At 55.1% G+C, this 16,856-nt stretch overlaps 1 protein-coding gene across 12 annotated transcripts in view; it reads right to left on the reverse strand.

Moving 5' to 3' along the window:
- Positions 1–812: 812 nt before the first annotated feature.
- The window catches only part of LARP1 (La ribonucleoprotein 1, translational regulator), a 44,614-nt gene continuing 28,570 nt past the window's right edge, over positions 813–16,856 (reverse strand). For 6 of the 12 annotated variants that reach the window (XM_086852010.1, XM_086852014.1, XM_086852015.1 and 3 more), the window contains 18 exons: positions 16,601–16,662; positions 14,996–15,061; positions 14,103–14,274; positions 13,392–13,523; positions 13,075–13,218; positions 12,247–12,409; positions 11,886–12,030; positions 11,496–11,670; positions 10,498–10,667; positions 9,868–10,227; positions 8,595–8,718; positions 7,768–7,973; positions 7,567–7,673; positions 7,077–7,228; positions 6,688–6,832; positions 6,401–6,510; positions 5,802–5,929; positions 813–5,246 (listed from right to left, as the gene is read on the reverse strand). In XM_086852010.1, coding sequence (XP_086708136.1) covers positions 5,025–5,246; positions 5,802–5,929; positions 6,401–6,510; positions 6,688–6,832; positions 7,077–7,228; positions 7,567–7,673; positions 7,768–7,973; positions 8,595–8,718; positions 9,868–10,227; positions 10,498–10,667; positions 11,496–11,670; positions 11,886–12,030; positions 12,247–12,409; positions 13,075–13,218; positions 13,392–13,523; positions 14,103–14,274; positions 14,996–15,061; positions 16,601–16,662 — 2,783 coding nt within the window. In that variant the 3' untranslated portion in view covers positions 813–5,024. The remainder of the gene's footprint in view (positions 5,247–5,801; positions 5,930–6,400; positions 6,511–6,687; positions 6,833–7,076; positions 7,229–7,566; positions 7,674–7,767; positions 7,974–8,594; positions 8,719–9,867; positions 10,228–10,497; positions 10,668–11,495; positions 11,671–11,885; positions 12,031–12,246; positions 12,410–13,074; positions 13,219–13,391; positions 13,524–14,102; positions 14,275–14,995; positions 15,062–16,600; positions 16,663–16,856) is intronic. The other 6 variants (XM_086852011.1, XM_086852019.1, XM_086852018.1 and 3 more) reach the window with 1 other exon arrangement.

The following is a 16,856-nucleotide window of genomic DNA, read 5'->3' on the forward strand; positions in this document are numbered from 1 at the left end:
TACATGGTCTGTGATGAGTCATTTTAAGTTTGTCTCTACTATAAATGCAGCTGAAGAAGGTTGCACACACTCTCTAGTTTTGGGAAACAGAAGGCTGAGGTTGGACACAGGGTTTGAGAAGGGCCAGCACATCGAACCACCACCCCTTTAGCTCCAGGCGAGTAAGCAGAAGGCTGCACTCGCTGGGATGTAGCTCAGTGGGTGTCTCAGAGCCACAGATCCAAAGGTTTCCAACCCCAGTGGGACCAGGACAGGCTGGGGGGAAAGATGGGCAGCAGGGCTGCACCAGGGGGGCTTGAGGGACCAAGTGGTGCCAAGCACCCCCTCCCATGAGGGGCACCACTGGCAGAGCCACCCCGGTGCAGGGCTGACACCTGGGGAGAGAGCAGGAGGACAGCTGGGGAGCTGGAGGGAACCCAGCACGCTCCACAGGGGCCAGCTGGCACCCAGGGCACTCCCTGCTCCTCTGGTGCTTCCCACCAAAGGGATGTGCTTGTCACAGATACATCGGTCCTATGTTCAAGTGTCTGCAGAAAGTGAAACTGTAAACTACTCCTGGAAACGCTGCCCTCCAGCCACCCGCTCCACGCCACCGAGATGAACATTTGCTTAGAAAAACAAAATGAAAGAAAATCTTTTATCTGTTACCTGTATTGGAAACTTTAAAAAGTCAGTGAGGCATTTAACATCAAGTGTAGCAACCCTCTCAAGAAGAACCCAGCATTCATTTCAAACAGTGACAAGTGACATAACCAGCCTCAGAGGAGACAGGAGACAATAAGCATTGCAAACACAGCTTGCTACATTTACAGTTTTCTTTTTTTTTTTTTTTTTCCTCCTTTTGATAAAGTAACTGGAAAGGCATTAACAGCTAGAAGGCCCCCTTTGCACTGCCATGTGGAACGTGGCAGGACACTGAGGTTAAACACATCAGTTTGTTACAGTACAACGACCAGTCCCGAGCAGGTGCCGAAACTCGAGGGACCCCAAGGGCTACGGTGAGAAGGTGCCATCAGGGGTGACAGGGGGGCAGCAGAAGAGATGGACAGGCAAAAACAGAGCAGCAGCATCATTACTTTTCTAATTTTTTTCCCCCAAATGAGCACGGCAAAGCAACAAAGCCTCCTCAAAAGCACACCTTCCACCTCCACTCTGACCCCACACCACAGTTCTGTACCTGTTGCAGCCACCTGCATTCTAAAGATAAATTAACCTCAGCAAGGAGCCCTAAGCTCCAGCAGCCTCGAGGACCTCCTGGGAAGAGGGGCAGGATGAGGAATGTCCCCCTGACTCAGCCTCCCTCCCTTTCCAGAAGCAGCTGGGGCTCCCCCCAGGCTCTGCCAGTGGCTGGACACCAGCACCATGCAGCCCTCACAGGCTGTGGGACAATCAGCGCTCACAGGAGCACGCGTGCAACCACTCAATCCTCTGAAATTCAAAACAGCACAACACATGGTGGAGGTGAAGCACCCAAACTAAAAGCAAGGCCTAACTCCTTCCTCTACAGAAGGGCAAGAGCTTCCTCAAATGCAACCCCCCTCTGGACAGCTATCCCTTTATCCAGTGGAGACATGAGCCCTGCTGCGGCCACTCCTGACCCAGCCGGGCACGGACCACACACCCGGGGAGGCTCCCGGCCCTCTGCCAGCACCCACAGCAGGAGGAACGGGTCTGTGTTCCCTGCCCTGCAGGAAGACAGGTGTGAGCCAGCAGCAGCTGCCTCAGGCTGTCACATCCATCTCTGCTCTGTCCTGCCCACTGCTGTCCCACAGACAGCAAAACAAGGCACACGGTCCACACACCTGGAGGGCACTGGGACCGCTGGGATCGCTCTTCTGACCCACCTTCCCCTGGGTGCTCACACTAACGTGACAAACCACTGAATTGGCAGAGGGGGAAGGGAAAACACTTCCATGCCAAGACTAGAGCCTCAGGATCAGAAATTAAAAATTATTTAAAATCAGTATCTTGGGAAATGTCTACCTCTTCTACAACCCAAGCAATTCCACAGTCTGCTCTAAAAGCAACAACTCCATAGCAGCAGCTCATCCCTTCCCATTTCCTATTAATTTGTTGCTGAAATGCAGACAATTGGCTTCAAGAGAGAACACACACCAACAAAAGGAGCACAGACACAGCAGCAAGGAGTACCTGTGGCACATCCAGACCTGCCTCCACTTGCAAACAACCAGCAACACATCTACGATGTCCTTGATCGACTCTCCAGCCTCCTTCCCAAATCAGAGACACCCCTGCCTATATACATAACCTCAGAGATCTGACTCCAGCTCACAAGAGGGGAAATCCAGAGATAACAGTCACGGCCACAGCACTGTACAAGTGTTACTTTTTCCCATCTTGCCCAGTTCCCACCCCACAACCCCAGAGCATTGCTGCCATAACGGAGATCCACGGCCTCGGATGGGCTCGCCTGCTGCAACCAGGCCTGTGAGCTGCAGGGTGACATGGCAGGGGTGCACAGACCAGGGCAGGATCACACCACCAGGAAACAGCCAAGTAGCAGCTCCTCAGCCTCTCAAACCCAGCTGTGCTTTCAATTCTAGCAGCAGTTCATGAAGCCACTCCACTCAGACCAGTCCATATGCCCCACTGTTTGGGAAGTGATGAGCTCAGCCAGGCCCCACAGGCACCCACAGCCACTGCTGATGGACAGCTTGGCCGTGCTTCCCCTCTTGCTCCTGCTCTCAGTTCCTGGCTGCTCTCACCCACCCACCCTGCAGCAGCACAGAAACAGCCCTGGAGAGATGATGACTCCTCCCATATACGAGACACAGCTCTGGATCAACCGGATCCCTTGGGAAAATGCTGTTCACTACCAGCTTGTGACTTTGCAGAGTGGGCAACATCACCACCTTTGGAGCGGTGCATCACGTGCCCACTCCACACTGCACACAGGAGCACAGCTCTGGAGCTCACAAGGATGGAGCACTGGAGCCACAGCCAAGCCTGGTATCCCAGGGACCCAGCAGAAGGGGTACGGTGGCAGCAAGACAAGCAGGTCTGGCTGGAAAGGAACACGACTTCCCAGTGCTACCTCTGGAGCTGCTCCTGAGGTAGCACTGGACATCTCAGATCTCACACACCCCTCACCAAGGATCCAGCTTGCAGCCTGGGGAGGGCTTGCCTGCCAGTCCACCTGGTCTGGGGTGTAAGGATCAATCAAGTAAATGCCACAGCAGCTCTGCAGTCACCCCCTGCCTCAGTAAGGAGCTACACAGTGTCATCTCAGCCCTTGGAAACGAACAGGGATTGTGCCCTGAGTGGGAGACTCCGTGCAGCTGCCTGCCACAACAACACACAAGGAAACCCAGGCGAGAGCTCTCCTGTGCCAGGCAGGTTTCCTTCTCACCCCTGCACAAGTCCCACCAGCAGCCTCAAGCCAGTGACTGCTGTGGGACAGCTTTCCCAGGGCTGCCTCACTCCCTGTCAGGCTACAGCAGAAGCAGCCCTCGCTCACAGCCAGGAGCAGTCCCCCCAGCTGCTGTGACAATCTCCCTGCTCACTCCCCAGCCACGCTGGAAGCACAGACAGGAGCAGAGCCACCTCCCGCCAGGAAGGGCCGGGGCTGCGAGCAAGGCCATGACAGAACAGTCGCTGTGGTGGGGACGAGGCTGCCGCGGTACCAACAGAGCTGAGCGGCTGCAGCTGCTGCACGAGCACCAGTCTGGGCTGTGACTGCCCTCGGCACCTTCCCCAGGAGACTCGGGCCTGGCAGGGAGGCTCTGTGATGGGGGAGGCATCCGAGCGAGCTGCGGGGGCAGAGCAAAGGCCGCAGGGAAGATCAGCTCGGCAGCAATGCCGTGAGGAGTCTCTGGGCCTGGGGGAGCCAAGAGCCCAGTGCACCCCAGGGTGCAGGAAGCCAACAAGCCTCCCCGGTCCAGCTCCACCATAAGGCAACTTTTTTTTGTGTGTTTTTGGGGTTTTTTTGTTTGTTTTTTTTTCTTTTTTTTTTCTTCAATAATATTTCCAAGGAAGAAAGCAAAGGGAGATGTGTCTTTTTTTTTTTTAAGAGTTTTTCTGTTGTTGTTTCAGAGGGGTTTGTGGGTTGGTGTTTTTTTTTTTGTTTATGTCATTTTTTCCAAGGTAAAAGGAAGAGAAAAGCTCCTTCAGCAAAGTCCTGTCTTTGCAAGTGATGGGCATTCCTGGGGCAGCGGGTGCACCGTCCACACAGGCTCGAGTCCAGGTGCCTGCCAGCCTCCCAACCAGCCATCCTCGCAGGAAGGAGTCAGAACAAGCCTATCCTTGGCAAAGGTCCTTTGGTTGACTTCCAAATTGTCCGTGACGGAAGGGAGAGGTGGACAGAGGGAGAGCCAGACCCTCGGGAAGGTGAAGACGTTGGGGAGAAGGGAGCGGGAGAACGAACAGGGCGATGCTCCTGTCGCGGAGGTCGGTGTTGGAGAGGCACCGCCGTCCGTGGAATGGGAGATGCCAGCCGGCTCATGGAGATCAGAGGCTCCGCAGCATCGTCACACGCTGTGGCTTCGGTCCCCCACTGGGGAACCTCGCTCCTCCGAGCTTCCTGAGCGGCTGCCCCGCGATCCGAGGGGGACACAGAGAGAGGGGACTTGTTGGGGCCACACAGAGCAGACTTGTTTTGGTAAATCCAGACGAACTTCTAGCAATAATTTAAAACTTGATATATATATATAATAATAAAAAAATCTCCCCTTTCCAACCCAGCCAGAACAACATTTTTTTGAAGAGACACTAAGACATGAGTGTGTGCACAGGAGGAGAGGGAAGGGAAGGGGTGGGTCTGCTGGGAGCGGGTCTGGCTCTGGTCAGGGTAGTAATAGCAAAATGGTGTTTTGGATGCAGATCGTCTTTGCTTTCCAGCCACAAGAGAAGAAAATCGTGTGCGTTGAAGTTTCTCCCAAGCAGCCTATTCCTGGGAACCCACCTTCCAGCTCCCTTCCTGTCCCACCCCCTCATGTCTGCCCTTCTCCGAGCCATTCCCCACCAACCCACCCAACCCCCGGCAGGAAGCGGACGCTGCAGCCCCTCTACTTCCCCACTGTCTGCGACTCTGCAGCTGATGGGGCAGGGGATTGCTGGCTCAGGTTTTTGGCATCCTCTTGTGCAGGCTGGCTGGGTGAGGCGTGGGCTTGGCTGGATGGGCACTGGCTGACCGTTTTGCTGGAAGACTGGGATGGGTAGCGCTTCCTGCCATCTCCCCCTGACGTCGTAGGGTATCTCTTGTGTCCACCTTCCTCCCCCATGGGTGGCTGGAAGAGAAGCACCTCAGTATCAGCACAGCCTCCTCCAAATGCAGGTGCCCTTCCCAGGTATCAGAAACCAGTCTTCCTCTGCAAGCCTCCAATTGCAACTTCTCTCCCTGGCCCACACACATTGACCCCAAGCACCCAGCTTCCTCATCCAAATTTCCTGCTGCCAGGTTTGACAGAAAAACTGACTTCAAAACTGACCCCAGTGCTGACAACTTACTCTTACCTGCTTTCCACACAGAGGCACAGTCCAGAAGTTTGTGAGCCAAAGCTCCACACAATGCTGGCTCTACTCAAACCATCCATGCTCCCTTTTCTCCTCCTGCCTCACCTCATCAGGGAGAACAGGCTCACCCAGTTCCAATATCCCACAGTGAGTGGGTTTGCCATATTCCAATCCCAAAGTTTGTTCCTGGCCTGGCTGCAATGACTGGGAGTGACAGTAGGTGTCACTGCCCCCCCTCCTGCCACCACCTGGGGACCCCCAAAATCTTCTATCCTCAGATGCTGTTTTGCAGGGGCCATCAGTGCGGTGTAGGAATTTTTTCTACTCACATCTACTCGGAAGTCCTCGAGGCGCTTGAACTTGCTGAGGTATTCTTGCAGTTTGCTGTTAATGTCCAGATTTTTGGCTTTGGAATATTTTAAGAAGGCCCAGAACTTTTCCAGCCCATAGAGCTGCCCTGGAGGGGAAAAAAAACAACAATCCAGATGTCAGCAGGACAGAAACCAAAGAAGACAAATTTCCCCCAGGCTTCCCCACAAACCTACTACCTTGCTGGTGGGCACAGCCTAGGCAAGATGGAAAACCTGGAGGGAAGCAACCTGCATCGGTCCCGGGCAGCCCCCTTAATCTGGGATGTCCCCAGGCTCAGCTGACTTGGTGGTGACAAAGTTCAGCCACTTCCAGAGCCTTGAGAAATCCCATAGGAAATGGTGCCGCTACAGGAATGCTTTGGGAGAGCTGCAGCCTCCCACTGTCCTCCTCCAACCCCCAGCAATCATCAGGATAGTGATACTCAACCCCCTTCTGTGAAACAAGCAACAGGACATCCCAGTCCTCAAGGTACAGCAGTATGTGGCTTCCCCAAAATAATGAGAAGAGGCTCAGGAGCACCATGCAGCTGAGCTGCATCACTGCCAGTATCACCTACCAGCTTCATAATCCTTGATGGTCTCTTCTTGGAAGTCCTTAAATATGTCTGGCCGGAATTTCTTCTCCAGCCCGTAGCTGTAGTATCTGAAAAGGCACTCCAGACCATACCTGGGAAGGGAGCAGCACGTGCAGCTCAGACACTGATGCACACAGACAGGGAAGCAGCAGGAGGCTGAGAACTACCCAGACCCACCTTCAAGCAAGGCAGAGGCACTGCCTTAATTTGCTCTGAGCCCTGTGAAAGGCCAAACCCTTTGGAAAAGGCCACTCTGTCACTCCTCTTACCTGTATCCCTCCTTCCCATCCTCCACAGCCAGTTGCTTGAACTCCTCATACATTTTCTTGTTGAAGTGATCTCGGAGGAAGAAGGACCAGAACCGGAAAAGCGTGTTCATCTCCTGGGACTGACCTATGCCCAGTCGTTTTCGCTCTGTTTGGAGAAGAGGGGATGGTTACAAAGCCAAGCCTCTCCCAGGGAGCCAGGGGCTCATGTGCAGGAGGGCCCTGTGATGACACCCAGCCCCAGCACAGCCCATGCTCCCCACAAACCGTGGGGATACAGCAGCTGCCAGCAGAGCTGTCCTGTAGGGCTTGTGCCCATCCCTGCCACATTCCTGTCCCCAGTGGGGCAGAGCACCGCCACCCTGTCTCGCCCCTCAGTGCAGGGTCCCTACCGTTAAGGCAGCGCCGCCGGTACTTGTGGTAGACGTGTTGTGTGAAGCCGTTCTCCTTGAGCAGCTCGTGCGAGGGATGCTGGAACTTGGGCAGGGACTGCGGGGTGCAGCCGTAGCTCCCGACGGCCGGGGTCCCCTCCGAGGGGCTGGAGCTGAGCGTGAGAGACTCCTGTCAGCACCCTTCCTTGGCATCACCCAGAGAGGGGGTTCACACTTCACCCCATCACTATCCTGGGTTTGGGACATGAGCCATGGAGTGTACTAGGAAGGGGACCAACATTTCTAATCAAGCCTCATCTTTCTACTCCCCAAGGCCACAGTTTTTCCCCAAGCCTTTCCAGGAAGGGCAGGATTGATCCCTGTCCTTTCGGCAGTCACCTAACAGGAGACCTCCCCTGCAAGAACAGATGCTGCTTTTCCCCTTCCTTCCCACACTCCCTCCTTTTCCCATTTCTGCCTCCTCCAGATCCTGCACGCCTGTCTCTGGTACCTGATGGAGGCTGTCCGGGGCCTGTGCTCCCTGGAGTCCATAACCCAGCCCACGTGGCACTCCATCGGAGGGTTCGAACTGTGCCTCGTCTTCCTCTTCCGTGGAGTCTGCAAGACACGGTGCATCACGGATGTGTTCCCTTCCTCCTCAGGCCCCAGCTGGGAGCCCCAGCTCCTGTTCCCCAGCCCAGCCTGGTCCCACCTTGGCATCTATCGTCCTGCCCTCTTTCACCACTGGGTAGAACCGGGGCGTCTGTGTCGGGTCCTTGAGCTGAGGCGTGCGCGGGGTGCGGGGGGTCCTGGCGTTGCGGTAGTTGGGTGATTCTGGGACAGTCGTGGGCAAAGAGCGGGCGATGGTGGAAGGCTCAGGGACTCCGAAGAGCTTGTTGGCCAAAGCGTCTGTAGGTACTGCAGGGAGAAACCCCCGCCCTGCGTCAGGCTGGGCTCCAGGCAGCAGAGTGTCACTACCAGCCAGAAGCTGGGAAGCAGCAGGGGCAGGAATTCCCTGCAGGAATGCAGGGACACAGCCCAGCTCTCCCACATGAGCAGCCTGAAATCCAGCTTGGCCAGAAAGCCCAAATCCTAGCAACAGATGCAAAGAGCTCCCCACAAGGTATCCGCTTCCTAGTGGCTAACAGTAGCAATAAATCCTGTCCCCAAGGACACAGCCCTGGTGTCACACAGGCAAACAAGGTCCAACAGGCAGCTGTCTTCCAAGTACTCAGAAGAGGGTCCAAGAGAAAGCCAAATCCCAGGAACTACATCTGAGTCTGCCACAGTTTCCTCATTCCACTGGGACACCCCTGCTTTTGGGCTCCTCTTCTAGAGCCCCACAGCATTCAGCTGGAAGAGCATCATTAATCTGGGAAAGAGGCAACTCAAAATATACTGTGAACTCTCTCAGCTAGATAATCCACCACATCTGTGACCCCAGTTCCTTCTCCCCACCTGCTACCCAGCCTCCAAGACCCTCTCAGCATGAGGAACCTGGACAAATTTGGTCCCATCCATTCATGCCCCATCTCTTACCTTGCTGGAACCTGGGGGGACCAGGAGGGACTTCCTGGTTTGGATCCACAGGGGGCTCTGGGGTCAGGGTGTCAAACTGCTCCCTGCTGATCATATTCACCTTCTTGAAGTTCTCCACCTCTTGCTGCATTGGAGGAAGAAGATGGTGAAGAAACCACTCACCCCATCACAACCACGGCTCTGCTTGAGCAACAGCCACAACACTGGGCCCCGAGGGTAGTCACAGGGCCTGGGTACCCAGAGGGCACCTGCTGCACAAGGGCAGGAAGGGGAGATGCAGCAGACAAAACTGGGCACTGCACAGGCCACTCTGAGCCATTGATGCTGCCAAGCTTCCAGGGATCCCACAAGGCAGCTCCACTAACCAGGACCTGCTTCTTTCAGGCTTTTACCAGCCAGGTCAGAGCCAGGGTAGTAAGGCAGTTAAGCTCAGGAGGAGCTCAGTGACCCATTCTTGGCCGGGACACCCTTGCCACCACCTTGTGTCCCTTGAGCCCCTCTCCCCACATCCACACAGCCACACTGGCAGCAGGGCACAACACTCCCATGGATCTGAGGGAGCCACACCCTGACACACACTGTCCCTGCCACCCTCAGCTTCTGTCATCCCAGAGAGAAGCACTGCTTCAGCAATGGGCCAGGTATCAAACCTGGAAGCACTGAGCCCAACTGGGAGCTCCAATAAGTCATCCCACCTCACAGCCATGATTTCTGTCATTGAATGAGTCCAGGCAAGTCCCCAGAAGTGAGTCTGGGGACCCAAAGGTTTCAAAATAGCAGACAGCCTTTCTATAAAAAGCCCTTGTCTATATAAACCGACACCAAAATGGAGAAGAGCACAGGCCAAGTGCAGCCCAGCCACCTCTGAATCCATCCCCAACACGTGCAGCCTCCACCAGAATGTGACACAAAGCACAGGGCACTGAAGGCAGTGCAGAAACCCCCAGATCCCCTCACAGATCTGGTGCTGCCAGCAGAGATCCTGGCAGACAGCAGAACAATGGGCCCCATGTTCCATGTTCATCTCACTACTGGCACTTTGTCTACCTGGCTGTAGCCTCATGTCTGGTTACAGCGCTGTGTTTATCCCTGACATGGCCAAAACATGATGCTGGGAGCCAAGAATCCCAAACACTGCAGGAGGACTAATCCCAGCTTAGCTCCACCCCACAAGCAGACTGCCCTTTTCACCCCAGCCCAGCAGCCACTGCTGCACACAAGGCTCCCCACAGCCCACACGGATCCCTCCCATCCTCGGATCAGCCGCTCTCACCTTGATCTGCGAATACTCCGGCTCAAACTGCTCCGTCCACAGGTCCTGCTCATAGTAGTACAGCCCATCATTGATCACCTTGGCCAGCTCCGAGCTCATTTTAGCCCTGGAAGTGTGGTTGCCAGTCCGGTCCCCGCCGGGATGCCGGCGCAGGTACGGAGGGGTCTGCGTCACGATGAGGATCTTGTTCACGTCGCGGTCGTCGATCTCGTAATCCGAGTCTTCGTCTGACCAGTCGGTGAAGGTGTTCTTGCGGCCGTCCATCTGCTCCATCTCCTCATCGAAGAGGAAGTCGAGCTCCTCAGGTTCATCTTGGTCCTTCTGCTTCTGCTGCTGTGGTGTCTTTGACTCCTCTGGTTTCTGCAGGTAGCAGGGCAAGGGTGACACGGGTTAAGCCCACACAGTGACACAAGACCCAGCTCTTGCCCCTTGTTTCTTTACTCCAGCCTGTCTGAGGAGAACATTCATCATTTACACCACTGAGGATCAGATCCAAAGGGGCTCAGATGGAAATGGGAGAGGCTGGGACATCACTCCCAACAGACCCTACTTGACTGAGGCCTGCCCATGTATGACCCAAGTCACCCCAATCACAGAGACTCCCAATCCAACAGCTCCTACATCACTTACCCTGGGCCTGGCTGGGGAAGGTCGGGGTCTCTTCTTCACTTCAATCCATGTCTCTGAATCCAGGTCTGGCAGACTTGTGGACAGGCCCTTGGGCATTGTCTTCAGGTTACTGACCTCCTCCGTTTTGGTGGGGACTGGGCTGGAAGGACGTGGGGAGCCTGGAGCGGACTCTGGAGCCAACAAGAGTCACAAACTGCTTTAGAAGGAGGAAGGGAACCCAGGGGGTGTAGTTACAAATTACCCAGCCATTCTGGCAGCATGGCACAGCCTGCAGGACTAACTGGCATAGAGTGGCCAAGGTTTACCAGCACAGTGCCCACACAAGTGCTAGAGTGGGAATCTTCAGTTAAGGCTACAATAGCAGGGTGGCCACAGAGCTTTGCAGGTGACAGCTTCCCAGACTCACAGAGCCCAAGAGCAGGTGCTCTGCTTCTCTCTGGGAAATCTTCCTGAGAGAGTCTGGAGCCAGATCTTCTTCTGTTGAAACTCTTAACCACAGCACCAAGATGCTTCACGTGGGCTCTGGGCTCCTGCCAGCCCCCATGGATGGGGTGACAAGAGCATGGGACACCCATGAAGGACAGAAGACCTTTCTGCAGCACTTGGTTGACAGCTCCACACCTGCTGCCCAATTTGTGCCCATTATCTCCTCAATCAGTAAAGGAAGGCTGGATTCACAAGTGTCCTCTGCTCTGCCCCACACTCGTAGTAGACTATTTCCAGGCAAGCCAAGAGTCTTTCAGCAGGACTGACTCTCTCTGAATCCCTTGAGCCCTAACACAGGACAAGCCACACTCAGTCTCTCGCATTACCCCACGTCTGGAGGCAGCAGCATTCTGGGGGTCCAAGGACAGAGCCCACTCCAGCTCTGTCACCACCAAGCAGAAAGTCAATGGCAGAGCCCTGCCCTGGGAACACTCCTGACTCTCAGGATCTCAGTCACGTTGCAGTAGCAGCACTACATCCCACACCTCCCTCCACATTCCCCCAGTGCTCACCAGTCTCCTTCTGGAAGCTCTGTCGGGGCACAAACTCGGGGCAGTTGATGAACTGTGAAAAGTCTGTCTGTGTGTAGTCTGCCATAGGAGGGCCAGGCAGAGCCCATTTTTCTGGCTGCTCTTTTCTCCTGATCTTCTCATCCACAATTTCCACCACTTTGCTGTCCTTCAGAGCCTGGAATCAAGCAGTACTTGGTTATTTCAGGGCCTTGTTTTGGCACATTGAGAGGTTCAGCCCAAGCCACTCCTCCCTGGGAGGACTAATAGAAGGCAGGAGCAAGTCAAGGACAAGTGAAAGCTCCACTTGCACCTCATCCACAGTGAACAGGCATTACACAGGGGTGGTGAGAAGCAGGACAAGGAGGAAAGGTCACCTTTCCTTGCCCTCACCTTGATGATGAGGCTGATGTCGGTGGTCAGTGCCTGCACCCGGTGGAAGCTGGCGATCAGCGTGATGGGCAGGAAACCGTCCGAGTCCATCTTGCGGCGCAGGAAGAAATCTCGCTCCAGGTTGTCCACACTGAAGTAATATTCTCTGCATGGACAACATGTCAGTGAGAGGAAGCCCCAAACCACCATCCTCTGGGCACCCCCAAGGAAATAACCCCCTGACACACTGAGGGGAGCAAGCCTGGGGAGCCCAGATGTGGGTGGTGCTGGAAGCAAAACACAGTCAACACCCTGGCTCCAACCCTTCCCATGGGATTGGCTGCACAGTCCCCACCGCCCAACAAGGACAGGAGGTGCTCACATCTGCCTCTTGATGTAGTCCTTGAGCAGCTCCTGGTCCACGCTGTAGAGCTCAGCACTGCTGATGTTGTCGAAGTAGTAGGTGATGTTGCTGGCATACTTCTGGGTGCGGGAGCCATCTGAGCCCTCGAATTTCCGGTATCCGTACTGGTAGTCAAAGTGCCCTGGAGGAGACCAGGAAGGGTCAGCACAGAGGCCCTGGGATCTGCCAAACAGGCTGCACTGCCAGGTGGGGCTGGACTCCTGCACAAATACTTCCCCCCTTCCTGAGGACCCCATGCCAGCCCACATGGAGCACCCACATCCCTCATCCTCCTGCTCCCTGCCCCTCCCACAGAAGAGGCCAGGAACCCTCTTAGTTACCCCTAGGGCAACTGGACAGCCCAGCTGACACACAAAGGCCCTACACTGAAGCTGCACTGGTGTTAGCACAGACACTGCCCAGTCACATGCCAGGGCAGATGCTCTTCCTCACTCAAGCCATAACCCCTGCTTGGCTCTCAAATGGAATAAAGCCTTCACAGACTATCAATATGCTTCAACTCCTGCTCACAGAGGTACTGCAAGGGACAGAAAACAAGAAAAAGAGTTTGGCCTGAGAAGCAGGAAGACATCTGCTTTTATAAAAATACTAGTAAGGATTATTTGCTTTGTTAACAGCAGCTCAACTTACCAGCTGCAATTATCCAGCACAATATTTCCTCGTATCCCTGGAGTTCTCTGCCCCCTCCCAGCCCACTTGAGAGCGCCAGGTCTCTCAGGCACACAGACAGAGCTCTGTACACTGTCACTCTCCCTGCAGTCACAAGAGCACACACACAATGATCACCTCCTCTGCCACGGCCACGGCCCCTGCCCCGGCCCCGGCCTCGGCCCCGGAAGGTTCCTCGCACAGCCCCTCCCTCGCTCTTCACGCTGGAGGTCTCATCGTGGTCCTGCCAGCTGCGCTCGTGCTTGTTGTCAGGGTGCCAGCCTGCAGCACATGGGGAAGGAGAGGCAGGAGGGGTGAGAGGGCATGGCAGCACCTCCCTGGAGCAAGCCTGCTGCACCCAGAGCCCTCTGAACATAGAAAAGCTGCCCCTGGGCACCGGGGCTTGCTCTGCCCCGTGGCCAGGCCAGGAGCGCGTCCCCAGCCCGAGCCCCCACCTTTGAGCTCGCTGCGGTTGTTGGAGGGGTGCCTGTGCTGCTCGTTTTGCCGGTTGTTCCGAGAGGCCGTTTTGTCCCTAGGCACTTCTGACTTCATGTCTATCTGCAGAGGGACCCACTTGTGTTTGTTGCCTGCAAAGGGACAGGGTTTGGGTGTGACACAGGTTCAGAGTGCATCTGCTTCCTCCCCTGCAGCCCGCTCTTGCCATGCAGCCCCCACACATGGAGGAGAGAAAGCAGCAGGGCCTTCTGGACAGACCCTGTCCTCCGACATCCCTCCAGGCCTCACTGGATGCAGAAAAGCTCTGACCAGGACTCTGAGACACGGAGGGACCTGAGTCAGAACTTGCCTGTGGCAATTGTCACAGCACTTGTCCTTCCTCTGCCCCTTTCTGCCTGCCCAGGCTGAGGCCAGACTGAGCCCAGGTGTCAACCACAGCTGATAAAACCCACAGTGAGGGGCTGTTCTGTGCCACCACGGAGCACAAAGGAAGGCAGGCTCCTGCCCATACTTGGGCCCTGTTCCACCTGCTCCCACCAAAATGACACCTGAAGCCTGCAAACACCTTTTCCCACAGCTGTCCCTGCACTGAGATCATGTCCTTTAGCAAGGCCTCCAGGGAAGGCAGAGGATGCTTCCACCTGCCTGTGGATTGGGAATGGGGAGACAAGCTGAGCCTGGGGGACCATCCCCACCAGCTCCGGCCTTACCTTTCTTCTTCTGGGCTGACTTCTGGTTGTCATCATCACCGTTCTTCTCCTCCCCAGACTCATCTGATTTGGTTTTCAGGCTCTCTTTGCCATCACTCCCATCCCCCTTTTCCTGCTCTTTCATGTCTTTCTTGACAGGCAGCTTCCGCAGGGACGGTGCTTTGTGCGGCTGCTGGGGACACACCAGTGCAGGAAAGATGTGAGAGGTGGGAGTAGTGAGGAGCTGGAGGCAGACCCCAGCTGTCCCTGACTTTGCCCTAGGCTGGGTGCATCCCTGCTCTGTACCTCCCAGGGCTGTCCTGCTCGTAGGGAAGGGTTCATGGCTGAGCAGGCAGAGGGCTCGTTGAGACTAAGATAAGCTGACAGGGAGACCTCGTGCTCATGGACAGGCTTGTCCTGTAAAGGACCAGACTGAGCCAGTAGCAAAAGGGTGAGTGACCACCTTGCCCTCACAGACAGCCAGGAGCCAGCAGAACAGCATCCAAATATAGAAAGGTTTCAATGACACCCACGTCCTCAGCAGGGAGGAAGGACCGAGACCCTTCAGCACACCAAACCTTTCTAGTGCATTTTCAGTCCCTCCTGTGGAACTCCTGACTTTGGCCCAGTCCCTTCCTGCACAGAACAGCCCTGAGGAGAGCAGGTTTGGGAGCTGACCTACCTGCTTCAGCCAGCCCAGGGCTTAGACTGGGTTCCAGGTTCCCAGAATAGCACTGAGGGAGGCAGTCTGCCACTTGGGCAGCCCTAAAAGGAAATTCCCTGCACACTATTCCTGGCTGCCTCCACACTGACACTCGGCACCCCAAATGGCCTGGCTCAGCCAGTGCTTCCAGAGGGGTAGGGAGGTCTGCAAGGGCCTTATCCTGCTCATCACAATGGTTCTGTGTTCTCACCTGGATGCTCTTGTGGGCTATTTCTCCAGGTGTTGGCCAATTTGTGGCATCACCAAAGTCACCAACCTTGTACCAAAGAGAAAGGTCTCGTTAGTGCACAAAGCTGCAGGCGTTCCCTGCAGCAGGGAAAAATGCCTTCCACCCACCTCTGTCCCACAAACAGCTGTCCCCAGCAGCTGGAGGGGGACACCCACACTGCACATACACAGCCCCTCTCCCCACCAAAGCAGGAACCCTGAACTAATTCCAAATAGCTGCAGACAAATTTATGTCCATCAGACATTGTAACGAGCTTGCCACCACTCCTGCAAGCTCCCAGCCTCTCACCAAATATTCTGCCCCAGCAGCAGCATTTGGCAATAAGTTGCCCAGGATAATTCACTCAATCCCAGGCACCATCCTCTGGACAGGGAAAGCACCCAGCTTACAGCATTCTAAATTCACCTGAAGCAACTACATCCCACTGAAGAAGCCCTTCCACCTAGTGGTAGCCACAGCCAGGCACAGCCCCAGTGAAGTGCCCAGCTACAACCACCACATGCTGCCAAGCAAGCAAGGGGATGGTCTCAGAGTAGGTGAGAAAATTCAAGCAGGTGAAGGGAACTCCCTCATTCCAGTCACCCCATGGCCACACAGGGAAACATCAGCTACTTCTCTGCTGAATAAATGACCTGCTCACTACCATCATTTCTATCTCTTTCAGGTTTCATAGGACCTGCAGGACACTGGAAAGAAGCCAAAAGCTGCCCAGGTACCAAATGAATCATGGCTGGGCACTGAGTTTACCTGGGCACAGAAACTCCTCCTTGTCCTTGTGGGATTTTTATTTCTGAATTAATTTGGAGTCAAATTAATTTTTTATCCCTAAGGAGATCGCATCTTTACATGCAGGTCCCATGCTCCTCTGCCCAGGAGGCAAATTTCCTGGGAACACTAATTCCAGTGCAGAACCATGCCTATTTCACAGAGAGGAGCACCTTCCATCCCCAGGGCCCTCCTCTCTCCAAAATGGAACAGAGAAGCCAAGTCCTATCAAGTTGCAGATACATCTCCACTGGCTGCTGGGAGCCAACACCAACAGCTCCTGTCCCCAGCTGTGCCCCAGAAGAAGCTCTCCCTCCACCATCACCACTGACTCCCTGGAACAAACTGCCCTGCTTCCTCCAGAGGAATTACTTTGTCTGACATCAATCCCCCGGCTCTCTGTGTGCCAGGGAGGAACAGCCAGCACAGGGAAGGACAGAGCTGCAGACACATCACTGTCATCACCCTGCCTGCACTGCAGAGCTGGGCATGGGCTGAGCCCACACGTCTGGGGTGTCCTCACAGTGGAGTGAGAGGTTTTCCACATCCAGGACTCCTCCAAGCGCCTCCCTGTTAAGAGGGGAAGTGAGAAGGTCTCTCCTGACCTAGCTCAGCAGAAAACCAGTCAGAGCAGCATGCAAGACCCCTAAAATGCTGAAGAGGAGATGGAGAACAAGGCCAGCACAGGAGCCTCTCCACAACCAAGCTTGTGAAGGGAAAGCTCTGCTCTCCAGACCCTCAAGAGGCTCATGAAGCACTGGAAAGTGGGGGTCAGAGAGAGGAGAGCAGGCACAGCCTTACCTTGCTTCCTTTCCTCTGTCTGGGGTTGGCAGCCCTCACCACTTTTGCTGGAGTTGTAAGTTCTGCAAGAGAAGGACAACAAAAGTGTTAGAACACAGCTGAAGGCTGTGGGTGGGAGTGCTGGCTCTGGAGAGAAGTGGGTAAGAAACAAAGCAGCTCCCCCTTCAGCAAAGGAGTGCTGAGAGGAAAAGGTAAACAGAAAACACAGCCAGCTCCTGACTTGAGTCTCAGAACTGCCCCATTAGATCAGAAAACT

Source organism: Cyanistes caeruleus, chromosome 15 (assembly GCF_971803275.1).
Source record: "Cyanistes caeruleus chromosome 15, bCyaCae1.hap1.1, whole genome shotgun sequence".
NCBI lineage: Eukaryota > Metazoa > Chordata > Aves > Passeriformes > Paridae > Cyanistes > Cyanistes caeruleus.